Raw genomic sequence first — 20,063 nt, 5'->3', positions numbered from 1 at the left:
TTTATTAGCCCGCGGCTAAATTTCGCCGGTGAACTAAGCTTGTCGTTTACCTTCCCTTTCAAGGTGTTTGCACCCTTCAATCAATCAAAGTTGCTTAAAAAAATGTGTTATTCCCCCTCAAGTTTTATCACAAATGCCCAAACCCCTTGCGAGGAAATAATGCACATATTATGTCTTTTGAGTGTTTTCTCCAACATCTTTATGGATGACATCCGTAAAGTATTTTGTTGTTTCAAAAAATATGTTTTTAAAATATATTCTGCGATTTTTTAAATTGTCCCCAAAACGTTAATTGAAACCTAATTATTCTCATTAATTCCATGGCAATCGTGCACCCAAACTGTTTTGACTTCTTGGGCTTTTCAGAAATTTAAAACAGACGCGAAATCTCCGGGTATTCAAATAATTACATAATACGAACAACCGAACTTTACCCGGTAGCATATAAAACGTGTGTTTGTGCGTTTCAGGCTCAAAGTGGAGCCACGTGCCAAGGCAAACAGCTGTCATGACAAAACTGCCGCGGGCCAAATATGCCCCGTCCATATAAATGGCGTCTGGCATCCCGCGCGCAATGGGTGGTTTCAGTCATATCATCTACCTGAAAACTGATCTCGAGGGACGGAGGAAAACGCGTAACAATTGACAAGCATCTGCTGCTGATGGCAACTCGGCGGTCTTGCAGGTTCTAATCCCTAAGTTTTAATCCACGTCCGATAAATCTGACATTAAAACAAACACTCCCTGTTGGTTGTTTACATTGACTTGCAAATAGTTTGTTAATAAACAGTTTATAGGGTGGGATTTTTACTGCTGTTACAAATAAGAGATTTACATCTGTTGATTGTTTTTTTTGATCTGCTGTGAATATTGTGATCACCTTACTGGCGATTATTCGAACTGATAAATTTTCTAACACTCATTGCCCCGCCCCGTAATCAACAACGTACAGTGCTGACACAAACTTGTATTTTACAAGCGATGTATTGCAACATGCAGCGAGGGGAACTGAAAACTTATGGAAAAAAAAGCAAGAAAAGAAAAGAGCCCGCAACTAAAAACGGCGAAAAAGAGAAACTTTTAAATCCGCATCCGGTGCATCAGTGTGCGCATTAATCCCTTGCGGTAGCGGAGATTGAAGAATCAATAAAGTCGGTGCAAAATGTTTCACAGAGCAATGGTTCAGCGCCATTAGCGCGTTTCAGTTCGAAGCAGATTGAAGTCAGTCGGTGAAGAGAGCGCTTGCTCGTTCGCATCACAGTTAACGTTGCTTCGCGAATCGACTGAGACACGAGACACCTCTGCGAGGCCCGAGGCTGATGCTTTGAAAAAGGGTACACAGTGCATTTTGTGGCTTCATCCCGTTGTTTTCAAGCTACATCATTCCTTCCTGAAAAATAATTTAAATTTTTAATCTTGTGTTGTAGCACGTGTTTATTCCTTCCATTGCACTACAAGCGAGCAAGGAAATTTGTGTGAAATACTGTGATGGCAAACTTACCGCGTTAAAAGCTGAGAACTTCATTCGCTTTTGTTTTTGTCTTTGATTACAAAACCAAACGCGAACCACGTTTTTCTTGAGGTCGAGCTTTTCCGCAATGGCGGCTATTTTCTCTGAGGAAGGTCGTGGCTGTAGAAAAGCAAACCAACGTTATAGAACCATACAAGTATTATAACAGTTAAGGAGGCAAACCCAGGAACCAAATCACATAAAAGTTGAATTACACATTTGTTTATACACACATTTCGTAATACAAGCTGCAACGCAGTAGTAATGTATCATGCCATACACTTGTATGCAGCGGGTATTTGATGATAAATTACCGCGTTAAAGCTTGTATAACGAAAATATGCAAAAATATTTCTTAAGGCAACATACAATCCTCACCTGTACAGCGAAATAGGCTTCCAGGGATCGTTTCTCAGGGGCTGCAATTGAAGTCCTTTTACGTTTTTTATCCCCCAATCCCGCGTTTTCCATTTTTCTTCTGTGTTCCTCTTCGGCCTTCTCCAGCCAGGCGATGAGGATCGGTTTAAGAGCCACCATGTTGTTATGACTCAAAGTAAGCGATTCGAACCTGAAACATGTTACAAACATCAGTTAAGCAAAATGTCCGCACAAAAAGGTCAATTTGTTTAAACGTGAGTTTTTCTCGTCAAGCACTTTATGGGCGCCTGACTCGATAACCTTTTCGTTTTTTTCGGTGCCCATGCCATTATATTTCTTTTGTGTATTGTTCATGTACGTAGTTGTTTTTTGCGCAAAATACACATTTCATTGATTTGAAACAACACCACAAGCGTGTAATGTAATCATACAAGTTATGGGTGTGTGCAAAATACAGCGTTGTCCAGCACACGTTAAGTTACTGAAAAGAAAACAAGTGTCTTACCGACAAATGGTGCTTTGGCTCAAAGATCCAACTCCTGGCAATTTGAGATTCGCAAGAGCTCTTCCAACGTCATTTTGAGTCACACCCAGTTTAATTCGTCGCTGTTTAAATCTGAAATAAGGCGGAATGATAAACAAACTTGCATGTGATGCGTTTGGGCAAAAACCAGGGACAAACCTTTCGGCGAATGCTTCTAATTCCCGGGGGTCCGCATCGTACTCGCTGGCTGGAAAGTTTGCCACAATTGTGTTCGGCGAACCTACAGCAAAAAAATGATCATTAGAGGACGAAAATATCCCTTACTTATTGGACGTTCAAGTTAAAGATCATTGTGAGTAATTAGCTATCAACTACAAGAGCGACTGAGGCAAAACGAAGATGCACCGCCTTTTGCACCACTGTACAACTAAAAGCATTGCCCGTATCGGACGTTCATCTGCGATAATGAAAAATACAAACTTCGTGAATGACACAAAAGTAAATGTACCTGGTTGATTTGTGGCTGTGGTCGTCAAACTTGGGGTGGGAGGAATAGAGGAATGAATTGATGACGACACAGGATGGAAATGACTGGTTGGGTTGTACGGTGGGGCTGTGTGGCTTATGTAATGAGGTTGCGCCACCGGATCGGCGGATGACATCATCACTGATGACGTGTTGAAGGTTGGGTGCTGGTAGGGTGGAAAGGCCCTGTGCATACAAGTAACGTTATTTGCTGCAAAGTACTTAAATAAACAACTGCGGCAGAGAGGGGAATTTACCCGTGGGAAGATCCCAGCTGATCGATGACGTCGCTGGTATCGAGGGTGGATTGTAGCGCCGCCGTGTGATGAAATGCCGGTGGGGGGTGCATTGAACTGTATACTGTGATAACAAAAAAATGAGTTTAAGAAAAATTGTTAAAGGTTCACCCAAATCAATTATAAATGTAATAAATGTAACGCGAAGTAATTGCTTTTGTGTAAAAAAATAACAGATCAAACGTTTTGTGTTAATTCAACACAACGAAAAGCACAAATGATCTTGTTCCTTTACCTGGTGGAGGCATAGGGGGGGCTGTGTGTTGTTGGGTCACATAATGTGTGGCCGATGGGGCGTAATAGGAGTGGTTGCTCGGCTCCGGTTTGAACTGGTTCTTTCCGGTGTAATCCACAGCTGCCAGAGCCTCAGCTCTAGCTAGGAAGGATTCGTCGAAGCCAGCAAATAGATTGCCCTGCACACAAACGTAAATGTTATTCAAATGCAAGCCGCCAAATTGGTCCTGATAACACCATCACACATTTTAAATGCCCCTAGGCACAAGTCAATGTTTGGTCTGGTAAAGTCTAACGTGTGTTTAACAACCCAAATACTTTTGTTTACACTCCTATCTGTTTGAAAGTAGTTTAATATGGCGCTGACACATGCTCTATGCAAGTTGTTCCGTGAGAGTGTCTTGTTTGCTGTACAGTTTGACCCCGATTCCGTTGCCGGCAATGCGAATAGTCGCGCTATGGATTATGAGTAAGGGCGCCATTTTGTTAGGCATGAAATCTGCAGATGTCGGCGGAAAATTAACGAGCGTTCCCGACAGCTTCACGTAATTACGATGGGCAGCGACACCAGTCCGTCTCCTATTTGATATATGAAAGTTGCCTTTCACTGCTGCGTGATGGGCGATCGATACCGGATAGATTTGATACATTTGCTTCAGTTTGTCCACTCGAAATTGCATAAAGTTTCGGAAGCCTTAATGCGTTGGTCGCGTAAAAATTGTTTTTCTCGCATTTTTGGCATCAAAGGTGCCAGTTCTATATAACATTCCGTGAAAGTTTTGCCCATCCTTATATACTTTTAATGAGGTTGTCTTGCAATTTTAATGTAAAACGACTAAGACAGCAACGACTGTTTTATAAGTTTTTGAATGAACAACATTGTGTCCATATTGAATGGATTAGTTATCATAACATTTTGCGAAACGCCTCTGAACAGTGAGAACAAAACTTAATAGAAAACGTTACTGAATCTTAATTATCGCTGCCAACTTACGGAATATGCGACTGGTGACGTCATGCAATGACGTCTCATCGCATCAGCCGCGTTGTGAAGGGGGGTGTACTTCTGTTCGCTGGAGTAGTTATTGGTGTTGAGCGTGGTAACGGTGTTGACCGGCGAGGGTGGACGATGATGGTGGGGTGCGAGCATGTTTGTGAACATGATGAGTTGGAGGTTTGATAAATCCACTTAGAGAGAAGAATGAAAGCAAGTCAAATCGGCTACGACTTGTTCGGTTCTGAAATGAAAACATGAAATAATCTTTGTTAAGAAAATTAACAGAATTTAAAAACAAAACTGCTGTATTTTGTTTAAAAACCGGACTGCGATTCATTCTGTCTACATCTACTGTGTAGTTTATTCAGGCATTGTTTCTAAAATAAGGTTGAATATTAATTTTCATTATCTCGCGGCAAAATAATATGAAAGCAAAAATCTTCCTCAATAAAATAAACTGTTTATATTTTTTTCTGCCATGTGAACCAATTTCTAGCGGCAGAAAGGTTGTTGAATTTCTCCGCCCCGAGCACAACTTTTTGCCCTCGCGTGTCTCTGTCGTGTTTATTAAGCGATGAAAACAAATTAAAGATTGGCTCGACAAATAAAAACTCATCATTCGCACTTTTTTAACTATGAATATTTTATAAAATCTGCAAATTCTCAGCGGAGCCCAGCGATTAATAAATTATTCACCCCGATACTGAAAGGCTCCACACGCCACACCGCTACCTTGCCTAAAATGATCCTTTCTTGCCCCTCAGACCGAACGCGCCACAGCGACTGAATGCACCACCCTTTTTCTCTCTGCCTTTTGTGCCAACGTACGTCACTGCCGGCGATCACGTGACTTGGGGGATGACAGGTGGTATTGCTGGCATAGAACATCCCGGCGGTTGCATCGCTGCTTTGCAGCCGCTATACTTGGACGAAATACCGGAAGGGCTAGTTCTAGTCCGCAGGAAGAGATTTACACGTTTTCTAGTGTTTATATAATTAGGCAGCTGTCCGTTTTTCGTGGGTTTCACCCCGTGCAAATCGGATGTTGGAAAGGCAGACGGAAGTAGTCCCAATCTTCCAACGTAAACGCGGTTCGCTACTCACCTGTTTGGAACCACTTATACTTTTCTTACAAAATTATTCCAGTCGTGAACATGGTCGCCAGCGAGTGATTTAATTTCGCACTATCCCGACTATGACAGAAAACCGCTCTATGTACCTGGAAGCGCCAACAACAACAACACAAACCCATCGGTACCGATAGTTCGATCCTCGCTTAGCCTTAAAGCAGATCAGTCGCCTGCGGTCCCAGGGCGCCTCATATTCATCTTTCCGTTGGCGGGACAGGCCCGCGACATTGCAGCAAAATGTGGCAGATGTCCGGACCGCGAAAAATTGTGCACATACATCGCGCGGCTAATTACAGAAAGAAGGCCCTTTAATGGGTGCACGCGCGTAATAAAAAATCGATCCCGCCGACTTTTGGCCACCCGAGACGCTAGGCCACAGATGCGTTTTGTTATCCCTGCATCGCGACTTCACGCGCGATATGATGACGTGACAAGATTACGGTGACGTAATCCGCGAACAACGTCGACGGCGACGCGTGGGAAGGAAATGTTTTGTATATTAAGATGTAATCCCCCCACTTTCAAAAACAACGGGTTGGGAATTTTGCACACGATGAGGACTTTTAAAGGCAAAAAACTTGGACTAGGTGTTAACAAAGTACATTGCTAAAGTTTATAGAAAACAATTCGTTTGTTTATTTTTTTCTGAATATATTTTTGTTAAATATAGTTTTTACTATATTTTTGTAATATAGTTTCAAATTTTCTGCTAAAAAGGAATTTTTGTACACAGCATTTTAAAAAACAACGAAAAATTCAATTCATTAATTTTCAAAATATTTTATCAGCAATAAACATTGGATAAATTTACCTATTTTCGATTAAACTCCCTACATTATAGATGGGATAAAGTTTCGCGTCGCTCCTGCTAGTGGAATGAGTTAAATGCCGAACTTGACCGTTACCACTTGTTACAGAGCCCGCAAGTAGGCTACGTTAAGGTGGAACCCCACGTTACGGCACAGAGACCCGGCCGCAGCCTCAACGGCCCTGGTTCATTAAATATGAACAACCGTGAGAGTGCTTTAATATTTGATGCCTTCATTCATTAAATATTTAATTTTACTCACACCCCCTTAAACCGCTTTGATATTCCCTCTGAAAGGCGTCAATTTGTTTACAAATATTCGCTGGGCGACGAAAATACATCGGTTTTGGGTACTTGCTTACAGTCCACGAATGCATGAATATTGTGAGGGCTTTTATATGACCTGCCGGTGGCTTCTTGGCATCTGGACAAAATGTATTTCTTTATTGCGACAAATTATAAACTTGGCGGAACAAACAATGGTGTTTAGTGTTAACATGTAGTGCAAGTTAAAAAATATTCTACGGAAATTTTGCAAAGATCGCAAAGCAACTTTTGAAGCAGTCTAACTGAATTAGCGACTTGTGCTGAATTGGAAGATTCGTCTTTGCTTCATTTCGAAACACGGTAAACAGTTTCACGTATCTCAAAAAAAATTGTAACATGTCATTATAGGGACAATGGAAGTCGGTAGCAAACAGGAAAACGTCACAATACAGTTTGCGTCTGTTCAAATTTCTCGCCTTTGTCGCCATTTTAATGCCTTCACCCCAAAGCGAAAGCCGCTCCTGGCGAAGATCCCGGAACGTGGCCCTTCTTCATTGCGATTATGACGACATAGGGAACACGCGAGCGGGGCTTAAATTTATTTCGATCGCAATTAATTATTCATGGGTCACGTGACGTGCCTAAAATCGCGCGCTCCCTCTGCGTCCCAGTTCGCTTCGCCCGGTAGCTGGGCCTCAACCGAACACGCCCCTAGCCGTATAGGTCTTTGTACGTTGAAGGCCTCGGCGTATTCCTATGACGTATTTGTGATTTGATTGCGGTGTATAAAACAAAGTTATATTCGGCCTTTCCGGGACACGTCGAACAAATGACTGTTGTTGTATGGATTAAGATCGCACACATTGCGAAATTGACACCCAAACCATTGTAGGATATTCCTTGGTCTAGCGTTTGGACTTCAAACTATAAAGGGCCCGATTTTACCAGAACACTGTGACGTCACAGACCGGTAGCCACAAAACCAACCACGAGGGTGAAATACAGCTGGTGTTAGACTTTCAGACCACAAAAGCCATTACGCAAGGATATAAGGACAAAAAAACCCAAGGCCATCTGGTGTTTGTCTATTATTTTCTCTGCAAGTGTGCTCTTAAACGTGTTGCCTATTTTCGTTTTGGCCATTATATATGTCCTATATTGGCCCACATTACGTGGATCGGTGCTTGGAAAAAATTGTCCTTGTGTTTGTCTTTCACGCCAGCATGCCGTTTCTGTTTGAACTATTCCACTCTTTCGTAAATCGAATTTGTCAGTTTGTCCAGAAGGACAGTAAATTGAAAATATGAAAAATAATTAAGCCATACGTCACGTGACGCTAAAAATTCGGGGCGTTTGAGTGAAATTTAAATAAAGAATACAAAAAAATAATACATAAACCGCCGATATTATTGACTACAAAGAGAGTTAATTGCTGGAGATTCTCAAAAAGCTGTTGAACTTTCACTCTAGTTCATCCCTATTGCTTCTAATTCGTGGATAAGTCCTGTTACGAAAAGTAAATATCCTTATCTCTGCCCGTGAGTCAAATTAGTTTGGAAAAAACTACTCAGTGACGTCATAAACCTGTTTAAAAACGCAGTAATTGGACTGAAAAATTGGGGGCGAAAGCAGATGAAATATCTTTACCATAAAACCACGGTCATTTATATCGTTAATTCTGAAAGATTGCATTTATTTCATCTGCCTTTCCTTTGTTGTATGATCGTGGTGTGCGAATCGGCGCGTGGCCTCTGCATGTTCTATAGTGCCATTGCTACGTGGAACGTCCAATATAAAGAATTCTTTGCGGTGCGCCGTTTTGGAAAGAATTTAACGACTTGCGTGCTCCAAACAGTTATAAGAAACTTAAATTTACTAAATTGATTCATTTCTTGCCCGGAATATGAATAAGTTCCGGTAAGATATTTTGTGTATTTTCAATCCTATCCAATGCTATTACATTTATTATTTGCTGTTTTTTCAAAGCATATATGAATATGGATTGTGCGTCTCCACCTTCAGTCTTGCAAAACTCGTTGCTCCGCCGCGACTCTTAACGGTAGACGTTTTGCGTAAATACAGACCACACGGTGTCACACACTAGTCATGTCATGGCGACGCGAAAATTCAGGTGAAATCAAGAAACTAAAGACTGTGTAGTGAAAGATGATAGTTACTGATATACATTGCCTTTACATACATACATGTGTTGTTGATGCATCAATCGTAAGCAAGCTTGTGACGTAACAGAGTCACTTGTAAAGCATTCAACGTTAATTGTTTATGATTCATTCTATGTTTGAGTGGCTATGTGTGGACGTGTTATAACTTGGCATTAAAAGTTGACTTCGCAATTTACCCGCGATAATTAGAAAGTCTATCAACACAAGACTAAAATGTCGTAACAGTTACTACACTTTATTAGTTTCACAGCAACCACAGTTTTACTTATTTTCTTGTCTGTCTATTGGTGAATAAATGTTGTCCAATGCTGAAATGAAGATTACGTCAAAAAAACAGCCCGGATTGATGCAGAGAGATCCATCATAGGTACGAGTTATTGTAAACTAAAGGGAAGCAACAGAAAATTAGACAGCGATAAGCAAAACCTTGTGGAAACTTGCGCTTTATGTAAGTGAAAATTTTCCTGTTGTTGAGTAGCAAGTGAGAAGAGGTTTGTATTGTTGCAGTGAAATGAGAGAAATGTAAGTGTTTCTTAACATCAGTCCTGCATGGAAAGAATGACAGTATTAAAATTGTTTGGTATTTCGCAAAACAACTTCAGCCAAATATCTGCGGTGTTACAGCATCAGTATATACGAGTGGTGTGTGTTAAAAGCGCTCAGATGTATAGCTTACAGTCCTTACATAAACACAAACATAAAGGCTTGTATTTGTATTTCCAAACTTACCCAGCATTCCCATACGATACAACGTCCAATTTAAGGCTTTTGGCCGAGGGAAGCCATTCAGCTTCCTTACGTTACCATTTTGTCCCGAATAAGCGCTTAAAAGCCGGACCGGCGGCGCATCTGTTAGCGACAGCAACTCCTTTTATTTGCTCGGATTTTATCCGTGAAGGGAACAAAGGCCCCCATCCCTTTGTACAAAGCCCCGTTCACGCACGTTTCTTCATAACCAGTGGTCACGCCGCGCTGGCATGGACACCGCCAACGCCTTTATTCTGCGTAGCTTTCCTTCGGTTTTCTCTTTTGCCGACAAGTCACAAGCATTGATCCGTAATCCGAAATTTTCCAACGCACGGCTGAGCGCGCTAAGGGATAAAAATATTATCAAAGCCCCTCTGTGGCGTGATGTGGGGCACGGAGTTTAGAACCTTTTCTGCTCCTTCTAACGTTTTGTTGCGCTGACTTGGAGTAAAAAATACAACGCACCTTTAGGCAGACGAGGCGTAAAAACGTGAAGGAAGTAATCGCGAGCCCACGAAACTGAAAATTAATGCTATTTGCCTGACGCACTTTACGCTGTTTGCTCTGCCGTGTGTCACGCTGGCGTGGAATCTTCACTATTGACGTCTCCTGCTGGAAATTTATTGCTCCCAAACGTACAAACACTCCTGAGAATACCCTCAGTGGGTTGCGGGGTAAAGATTTACTCGACGCTGAGTGAAGTTAGCCAGTCGCTAGGATCGTTTTTAGATCTTTAGACTATGGAATACAGCGAGTTACATTGTCGTTGTGAGTGTGTAAAGGCAGGGATCCTGTAACGGATCGTTTGCTTTTGTAGCATGGAAATTTGTTAGCTAACTTTTACATCATGTCGCACAGACAGGCAATACCTGAAGGTTAGGAAGTTACGCTAATTGTTTTTCTTATACTGACTGCAGACCGGTTACCATACGGTGACGCGCTGCTGCAAGCGGAAGCAGCAACAAACGTGCATCGTTATACTGAAAGCAAAGCAAACCAATTGTAAAATCAGTGCCTTGAAAGAAATTAAACTCTTGTCGAAAAGTGCTATTTTGGCGTGAATCGTAACATTATTTACTTTTAATAACTGTCGTGGAATGACAAAGGCATCAGTATATTGCGTGGGCGGTTGTGGAATGGCGTATTGTAGACTATAGTAGGAGAAGGTCGTCGGTTAAAAGGCTTTGAGTTGTAAAATATAGATTACGTTTAATCAATGTGATACCGAAAGTGAAAGTCTTGAACCGATCTTCTGCCTAAGGAACGTAATCAAATAAATATTGACTGATCGCACGAGAAAGAAACACAGCTAAAACTCTGCTGAAAATAGCGTAAAAAATTGCAAATACTCTGTCCTAATGCATTACAGCAGCAAGCTATGTACATTAACACATGGTGTGTCACTTCAATGGTCAAAAGCTTTTCTTGGCGCTAGGCTGTGGAAAATTTGTTGAAATTTGTAGAAGAGGCTGTGACGCGGCAGTAAGGAAATGACATAAATTAAAAGACAAATATAATGTTTCTGTTGCTGCCAGGCATGTTGTAATTTAATAGTCTGTTCTTTTTTTGTAATAGTTTATAATGTGCCAGAAGAACAGACTATTAAATTAAATTGTAAGACGTTTGTGGTTTATTGGATAGGAGCAAGACCGTGAGTTTGTCTGGCTATCGAACAGGAACAGTCTGGTAAGCAATCCTCAAAAATTAAAATCCATAGCAAAATTCGTCATAGCCGGCATGGCACATAAATAGGATCGATGACCGCGAACGTATCATGGGGGAGGACATTCAAATATCATGACGCGTCATGACAACGGAAATAAGTGATACGTTTCACCGCAACCCACTGTATTTCAGTATATTCTCCCGCTAGTCCAAATCTAACGATAGTGACTTCTTTGTGATGCCCGATGTACAACACTGTGCGGATGTTCTGTTCATTTAAATAGCCAATAATATGAATTTTGTGAGCTGCATACAGGTGACCACTGTTTCAACCTAACAAGGTCTCACCGGTGCAGCTTGTTTGGCCTGCAAAATCGTGCTTAGATACACTAAATTGCACTGCCCCTTTCCAGTCCCGTTTTAAGTAAAGTGCTGGATAAAAAGCGAATCCGGGAAAGTTGGTTGACGTTTGTGTGTGTAAGCAGAATAAGAAAACGTATCAAAGTGCAGACTTTCGATGGTTAAGTTGCATTTAGTCGTAAACCAGCACGACCATACAAAGGAGGTGATCAATACATTTTTACGACGCTAATTCCTGGTGATTGACGCGTAAACCTAACAGAATGACCTGTGGCTTATCAGCCTAATTGTTTGCTCGCGACAAACACGTTGACATGCGGGTGGATGCCACTCCATTCGTCGACGACCAACCTTTCGTCCATTGTCTTGCTCCGATGACGCAGGCAGGGCGGTTAAACTTTAACCACAAATGGTATTTCGAATCGACAGTGGGCTGTCTTCCCTGTTTGTTGTAGAACGTTCCACGCGTTTTAGGGTTAAATGCGGGGTGTGTTAGATGGACCTACTATTTGCCTACTTGGAAATATTTAAGTTGTGAGCCATTTCACAGGGTGTATATCGTGGGTGCAACCGGATTTTGCACGCTATTGCATTGCGCTGAATCAGAAGGAAAGTATTATGGGTCTGTCAAGATTGTTAGATCATTTCCCAGCTAAATATTGCCTGAAAATTTGTCTGTGAATGTCTTTATATGTTGTTGGTATAGCAGTCACGTCGTAATTTTCGCTTCAACATATAATTCCTTTTATGTAGCGAAGCGTGTATGTGTGTTCAACATCCGTGAAAATGTTTAGTTGAAATCCACACAAAAGTGTATTTCTGGTTCGAAACGATAAGCTCGTTGTTCATAGAAAACTTCTTTTGTGCTCGCGCGATATGCACCAAGTCTACGATTCACAAAGAAAACGCTTTCGTGATAACACTTTCATGGCGAATTAATTCGATGCTTAGGAAACGCACAGTGCGTTGCGATATATATTGATCACAGGTTTATTACGTCATAATATCAAATAGCGCTAAAGCATTGAGGAATGCCGCACCCCGGTTTTAACTCGTATTGGTTGCAGTTTTAACGCGATTGAGGCGCTCCTGCTCTAGGGAGAAAACGCCATTTCTATAGCGCAACACCCGTAAATGACGCGCGTATTTCCGCCTCTGGCTGTGTTTCAATCGCATTGGCGGCTTTTAAGATGCGCGAGACTGCAGCAGACGTTCAGTCGGTTGTAAGACGGTACCTGCGTGTTCACTGTAACAGTCGCGAGAGGGCATCAATCAAAATGGGAGGACTCTTTTCATCTCGCAGGAGGTCTAAGACCAAACGTAAGGAATCAAACTGGAAAGCGAATCGGTCCAGTGACGAAGACTTGCTCGCTGTCGCCCCTAGTGTCGAAGAAAGGAAACGACAACTCTATCGCCCAGGCCCGGACGACAGACTCGGCGTCAACGACTTTGAAGAATACGTACGTTCCAAACCCGAAAAGCCCAAACCATCACCGCTAACCAGGATGAGCAAGTTTGAGAAGGAATGCATAGCGACGCACAACCGCTATAGGGCGCAACACGGCGCAGGGCCTCTGAGCCGCGACAGCAGCCTTTCCAAGCACGCGCAGAAGTGGGCCGACCACTTGGCGGCTAAGAACAAGCTCGAGCACTCCCAGACTAAAGGCTACGGTGAGAATGTGGCGATGACTTCCAAGGAGAATCCTACAGGTTGGTTGAACTGAATTGATCGACTTTATTCTATGGCAGATCCAGCTGGGCTACAATGCCTGGGCTTCGAAGTCTGTAAACCTATACAAATGAATGCAAAAACATAAAAATAAAAATGTATTTCGCCATATGGGCAACGTAAGTCCCTGTTATAGTCGTATTCAATGCTATGAAGCAAAGTCCATGAGTGTTTCCGTTATTAGACATCATAACCCACGTGAATTTTCTATTAGTATCGCGTATTTAGTTACTATTCTAACACATAACGTGATTAATTGGCAGTGTAACAAGTGGTGCGGATAATTGCGTACTTCTGTTTGACGTGAGGCTGTCAATTAACGCTTGCGAAACTCATCGGTAGCAACTCGGGTTATCTTTGGCAAACATAACTACTGAAACTTGTGTGAAGTCGATCACCAAGTTAAACATGACCCCTTGATCCAACCATGTTTGCGTTGCGTGACTGTGTATGCGCAATGTTAAGCAAGGTGATTGTGATGAACGTGTGGGCTTGGTTCGGGCACTTCGAGCGACACGGATCTTAACACCTCTGTGCATTACACTTTCCTCATTCAAACATGTATTAGTAACAGCTTTTAACACAAAAAGTAAATATACTTATGTTAAAATGTACTCATATTTGCGATGCAATTTTATGTTTCGGGGAGGTAGGAAATGCAAAGAATACAGGTTTAACTTTTCTGGTAAATGATTACAACTTTGTATTTTCCGCGTAGCCGACGAAATAACTGCGATGTGGTATGACGAGATTCACAAATACAACTTCAGGTCACCAGGATTTAAGTCCGGAACTGGTAAGTTGGTGTAGAGAATTATAAACACTTTATCCGTTAAAATTGAACACTCGTTTCGATGAGATGTGTTTTCGTATTAATTTGATTTTGACGTTGCATAAAGCTAGCAACTGAAATATTTTTATTTGGTTCTCCTGGGCAAGGATCCCGACCAGGTACTACTCGGTATGTGTGTTAACAACTGAAATATATAGATAACCCTGAAAAAGTTTTCACCGGATAACCTTAGGCCAAAAATAAAGTTCTTTAAAATGAATTATATAAATATAATGTTGCTGCCTGGCATATTGTATTTTAATAATCTGTTCTTCTGGGACAAAACGTAACTTTTATTCACCGAAGAACAAACTATCAAAATGAAATATACATATTTTACTTTCAGGCCACTTTACCCAAGTGGTGTGGAAAGGTTCGAAGACCGTCGGAATCGGAATCGCTAGGGGGCGCAACGCGACGTACGTGGTGGCGAACTACGAACCGGCGGGAAATATAACCAACCCCGGATATTTCGAGAAGAACGTGGATCCCTGCTCCGGACCAGGAGCCAAGGTATCACATAGAAGAAAGAAGAGACGGGATTCATCTTCGTCGTCATCTTCCTCCTCCTCCTCTTCGTCCTCAGACGATGAGAGATCCAGAAGAGTCGGTGAGTCTCCATTTGTGTTCTCCCTGTGTGTATATAGGACATATCTCAGTAACGATTTCTATAAAAAATTCAAACCTGCCTGTTTGCCTACAGTGAAGAAATACGATGATAAACCTGGATCCGGCGCCAAAACTGAAACGAAAGTCCAGACCGAGATTAAGGAATTCAAAGACGACAACGGTAAAACCTTCATTGCACAAAATGTATACTGCCTGTAGGGCACCCTTACCAGTCTTAAAAATATTCAACGAACTGAATTCTTTTGGTTTGGCACTCTTTAAGAAGACATTTTTATTGAAAAATATACACTAGCTTTCGCGAGTACCTCTCGCTTCATCAGGTGTCAGAAATATTCAAGACATACGTTGGACAATTATGTACAGCGGAGTCATTGCATTGTTGTGTCGCGGATGGCAGTTTCTACATTGTGTAATCAACAGTTGCGTCATTTTGTGTTCAGGCAGACGCGTTCGCGAAACAACCAAGACAACAATCACCACAACCACTAAAGGAGGATCGAAGTCAACTTCAACCAAGAAGGAAATTAACACCGAATATTTGGACGGACCATCTTCTAGCCGCGACAAAGGTAATTGCAGTGGTTTGTGTTGTATTAGAAAATCGACATTTACTTGCTTCTAAGAAGTAAGCATGGCATTACTTCCGCGTTGTCTGATTACGATGGTGGAGATCCTCTACGCATGTGAAGGTTGCCTGACAAGTTGTGCGCTTGCGCACCAGTGTACCTTGGCCACAATATACCCCGTGAAGCCACTGAGCTCCTGCAGCTCAGTTGGTAGAGCGTTGGGCCTGGTTAGCCCAGGGTCGTGAGTTCAAACCTCACCAGGAGCTTGATTTTTCAGATCTCGCTCCGACTTGTCGGGAAAAGTGGCTGATCCAGCTTGGCTGCAATGCCTTGGCTGCGAAGCCTGTGAACTTGCTTCTAATCTTCCTACTTTTATGTTGTCTGAAGGTCAATGCGATTTACCTTCAGAATACTATCCTGCATCCATACATTTAAAAATAACACAGATATGATATGCGCAAATGTCTTTTCTTGGGGCTTTTAAAATAATGGTCAATTTAGACGATCATCATGATTGTTGAAATTAACACAAAACAAAATCAAAATCCCATGCACCAAAAATTGTTTGTTGATAAACTTGGGCTTTATTTGGGAGAGCCGCTTACATTAATCTCTGCTTAGCATCGGCATTGAGAAACTTCTTAACGCTGGAGAAGCATTGCCCGAATTTGATTGCAATCCTCCAGGGGGTTTGTGTGGCCCGGATGGCTTCCTTGCATTCAATTACGTGTGTAATAATGTCACGCTTGTGTGTGTCTTTACATTCCACACCCGCGGTTTGGAACGTGGCTATATTTACAACAGGAATATGTGCTGATAGTAGCTATATATTAGTTGCGGTTTACAGACAAACAAAAAGCACTGTCTTAGGTAAGCATTTTATTATCAGGTTCCACAGTAATGTGAAAATACCTTGAATCGCATCCATGGTGTTTGTTTCAGCTAAAGTATAAATTATTATGCTTTTTTCAAACTGTAATCACTCAGGAGGAATAGTTTTGAGTAGAATAAAAAAAACTTCAAAATTCGTATGATTGAAACGATTGCAAATCGTTTTCTAATAGCTTGTAAGATGTTCTAAAACCTGGATTTGCTTTTCGTATACAGTTCAAAGTATTTATTGGTGTGCTTTTTCAGACAAGTTTTAAAGGGAATCAGGTGGAAAACAATTAAAACTCATCATCAGATGTATACAAAAGCCTTCTTCATGATTTTATTTGAAGGAAAAACAAGAAAACAAATTTTTAAACACTTTTTATTCTGTTAGATGGCGGTAAAAAGATGGACAGGGATTTCGGTCAAATGAAGATTAAAGATGGCTGCGATGGGGACAAGATGAGTAAGAATGACATCGCGATGTTTGAAAATGAGTGCATTGATCGCCATAACCATCTACGGAAGAAACACGGCGTACCCAAGTAAGTTGTGATTGTAATCGTGTTTGATAGGAAAACTGTCCGAGTGTTTGCACTATAGTTTTTTAATCAAAAGTGTTTACCCTATAGTTTTTATGAAGTGAAAAATTGTTGCTTTCAAAAGTTGCAAAAGAATAAAGCAAAAAGAATAACGTTCATTAGCTCACTATAATTTATATCAACTACACTGGCTGACCAGATTAAAATATAAATGCGGCCAGATTTCACGCAGTAGTGCGCCCATGATCACGTCGTATAAAATATGTTTGTTGATTGCCAAAGATATATATTTCATGCACAAGATAATTGTGTTTTCGTTTTTACATGAGCTGCATGACCACAACTTAAATAAAACCTCATTTCATACCGAATGAAAATCCAATGATTTTAGGCTAAAGAGAAGCGCCACCCTTCACGCAAAGGCTCAGAAATGGGCGGAACATCTGATGAAAGTGCGGCGTCTGGAGCACAGTGGAGAGTCAGATCTGGGCGAGAACGTCGCATACAAGTATTCGTCCGACAAGAGAAAATTTGGAGGTCGGTTTTCGTTTCATCAATACACAGAGTCTTTGCACAGACCAAGGTCTAGTAGATCGGTTTATTTGCTGCTGTTTTGTGGTAATATTCATCAGGAAGGATCTACTTGTATGTAAGTTATTATTTTTCTGTAGCCAAGAGATTAAAGGGTTATTCTTTCCAGGTGATGAAATAGCAGATATGTGGTACGACGAAATCAAGAAATACAACTTCAAAAACCCCAAGTTCTCACAAGACACAGGTTCGTGTATGGCAGTTTGCGCTTAGCAAGTCAAAAATAGATAAATTTAAGCTTGTTTTATAGTTTAAATCGAATCAAGCCGCCACCTATCGGTATTCAGCAACCCTAAATATTAATAATAAATAAATATACGTTGTACTTTTAATGGGTATAGTCGGTTGAGGTGAATAAATTTTCGTTTCAAATATTCGACTTGCGCATGTACACTATTGGACAAGGGGTTCGACTTCTGTGCAACTTATAGGCGTATGTAAATGTAGGTCACTTTACGCAAGTTGTGTGGGAGGACAGCAAAGAGATAGGTGTCGGTGTGGCAACAGATGGTTCCGGAACCACCTTTGCCGTTGCAAACTACTCGCCAGCAGGAAACTTCCAGGGCAAATTTCAGATCAACGTTCGACCTCCAAGAAAGTGACCGCCAGATGACGCTATGGCACAGCTATTATTTACTTGCTTTGCCATGTATTATTGTACTTGCTTGTAGTGTCGGTTTGAAAGTATTTTGTTGACTGTAACGTTATTGCATCAATTCCTGTAGGTCCCCATAGTTGTGTAATGAAACTGCTCTCTATATATCCCTTATTGCGTTGTGTCTTCAAATGCGTTGTACTACTGTCAAATATTGTTAAATTTTCTAGCAACCAAAGAAATTCAATTACATTTGGATTTTACTTTTGCCTTAATCGCTTAAAAGTTACTTTTAAAAGGTTTTTATGATTTTGGTGCTGGTTTAATTGAATGCTTTTTTTTGTGTGAGAAAGTTTTGCAACAATTATGTTACATTCCCGAATGTTTGTGCACTTTACAAGTTTGGTATATTGGTATTTTTATGCAAATATTGCTGTAATTACGTGAGCTGAAACGTCGTTTGTGCGACGAAACAAGTTACCCTAACGTACAAAAGAATCAATATTTTTGTACGCAAGGTGGCGCGAGAGAGTAACATTTAAAATGAAAACCGAACACCGACCTTGTGTCATTGGAGGCAGTTCCCGTGTATAATGTTACTGTCGGTTGATTTAAAGTGACAGGTGCAGTTAAAAGCGCAGTTATTCGGCACGTTTGGTGCAACATTAGCAATATATCAGAGAATGTAGTATGTTGCTTAAAAGGGTTTTAAAACTTATACAACGGACTGGGATCTAGTGTGCAATTGTACGTAACTATGTTCAAGAAATTATACAAACACCCATTTACATCAGCACAAAGGTAGAGTCAAGTATGACAACAAAAATCACGTGACGTCACTGAGCGGAATGCGAAGTTATTCGCTTAAACTTGTAACATTCAGTTCAGAGAAAGGTATCAGCATGTGAACGATTCCTTTTTCCTATTTATGTAAAAGAAGTAACATTCAAATGCTCTTGATGGACTGACCTAACTAACATATCATGTATGTACACAATGTAACATGATAGCCATAAGGTTTAAATTTGCTGCGACCGCCATGTTTAAACAGTCGGCCTGGCCCACAGTACAAGCGAGCAAACAAAATTCCGCCATTCACAGTTCAGTGTCAGTGTAAACTCGGCACCATCTGACCATTCCAGACTGATTCGAGTCATTTAAAAACGCGCGGCGCGCTTGAACTGATTAGTTGCGCAGTGCTGGGCATCCGCCGTGCGGTTTTTACAATGTTTTTCACTGCGAAGACGCCCCGGTCGTAAACCAAGTGGTTTTTTTACGACCTTGTCTTGACACAGCAAAGTCCAGCAGAATGCAGAGACCCAAATAGAGACTTTTGACGTTGTCAGCTTTACACGTATAAGACTGTTAGAATTGTGTATGTGCAGATACTGTAAGGTGTTACAAGAAGAAGTGGGGAGCATTTTACTCGTCAACTATGGTGTATATGGAGTTGCAAAATCAGTAGTTGTCGTACTTCTTCTGAGGCTACTTTGCAAATAGCCGAACTAGGCTGTGGTAGCAACTTGGCTTCGGGGCCTGTTGCGGGTCATAAGGCTCAATGTCGATAAGCATGCTTTTTCGACTGTTTTTAAGTGCAGGTACTTGCCACGAGCCTGTTTACTGCATGCGACCAAGCCTGTGAAAGGTTTAGTGTCGGCAATTTACTGATCTAGCGTTTAGAAAGCAAGGATAGGCGGATATGCAGTTAGCGGAGCAAGAAAACAAACAAGAGTCTGGAATATCATGACACCATTTCTGTACTGCGTTTTCTACTTGAAAAATGTTAAGCAGAACTCAGTCAAGTCAGTTTCATCAATATTTAAACGCCAGACGACCGTTTTCATTGGCAGACATCACTACTCTCCATCTCTCGAAAGTAATTGTTCGGTTTCAAGTAGTGCTATGTCGTAACAAAGCGCGTTGTTTATTTTCACTCCGCCCTTGCTATTCTTCATCAAGAAGCACATGTAAACGTTAGCGTGAATTAAAACGGTAGAGTGAAAAGAAACAATTGGTGAGGCTTAGTTAGTTAGGGTTGGTAGCTTAGGAATGTAACTTTTCGGTTGGTTCAACATACTCTTTGGAGAACACATTTATTTTTGCGTCAGATCTTGAAAGTTG

General features: G+C 41.3%; 2 protein-coding genes across 2 annotated transcripts; one reads left to right on the top strand and one right to left on the bottom strand.

Annotated features, from left to right (window-relative positions):
- Positions 1-1,284: 1,284 nt before the first annotated feature.
- LOC145911778 (POU domain, class 4, transcription factor 3-like) lies at positions 1,285-4,589 on the bottom strand. The gene is made up of 9 exons (XM_082999216.1): positions 4,422-4,589; positions 3,429-3,606; positions 3,155-3,257; positions 2,881-3,083; positions 2,571-2,691; positions 2,394-2,504; positions 1,889-2,078; positions 1,502-1,630; positions 1,285-1,390 (listed from the first exon to the last, which is right to left on the bottom strand). Exons 1-9 carry the CDS (start codon positions 4,587-4,589, stop codon positions 1,376-1,378), a joined length of 1,218 nt encoding a protein of 405 aa, XP_082855342.1. The 3' UTR covers positions 1,285-1,375.
- Positions 4,590-10,666: 6,077 nt separating this feature from the next.
- Positions 10,667-18,464, top strand: LOC145911770 (uncharacterized). Its single transcript, XM_082999204.1, has 9 exons — positions 10,667-13,294; positions 14,032-14,109; positions 14,492-14,755; positions 14,849-14,935; positions 15,216-15,344; positions 16,609-16,759; positions 17,148-17,293; positions 17,457-17,534; positions 17,795-18,464. The coding sequence occupies exons 1-9, from the start codon at positions 12,775-12,777 to the stop codon at positions 17,947-17,949; spliced, it is 1,608 nt and encodes a 535-aa protein (XP_082855330.1). The 5' UTR covers positions 10,667-12,774; the 3' UTR covers positions 17,950-18,464.
- The last annotated feature ends 1,599 nt before the right edge of the window (positions 18,465-20,063 follow it).

Source organism: Ascidia mentula, chromosome 8 (genome assembly GCF_947561715.1).
Source record: "Ascidia mentula chromosome 8, kaAscMent1.1, whole genome shotgun sequence".
NCBI classification, from domain to species: domain Eukaryota; kingdom Metazoa; phylum Chordata; class Ascidiacea; order Phlebobranchia; family Ascidiidae; genus Ascidia; species Ascidia mentula.
Note: the sequence above shows the minus strand (reverse complement) of the source record. Positions and strands in the feature narration are given on the sequence as shown.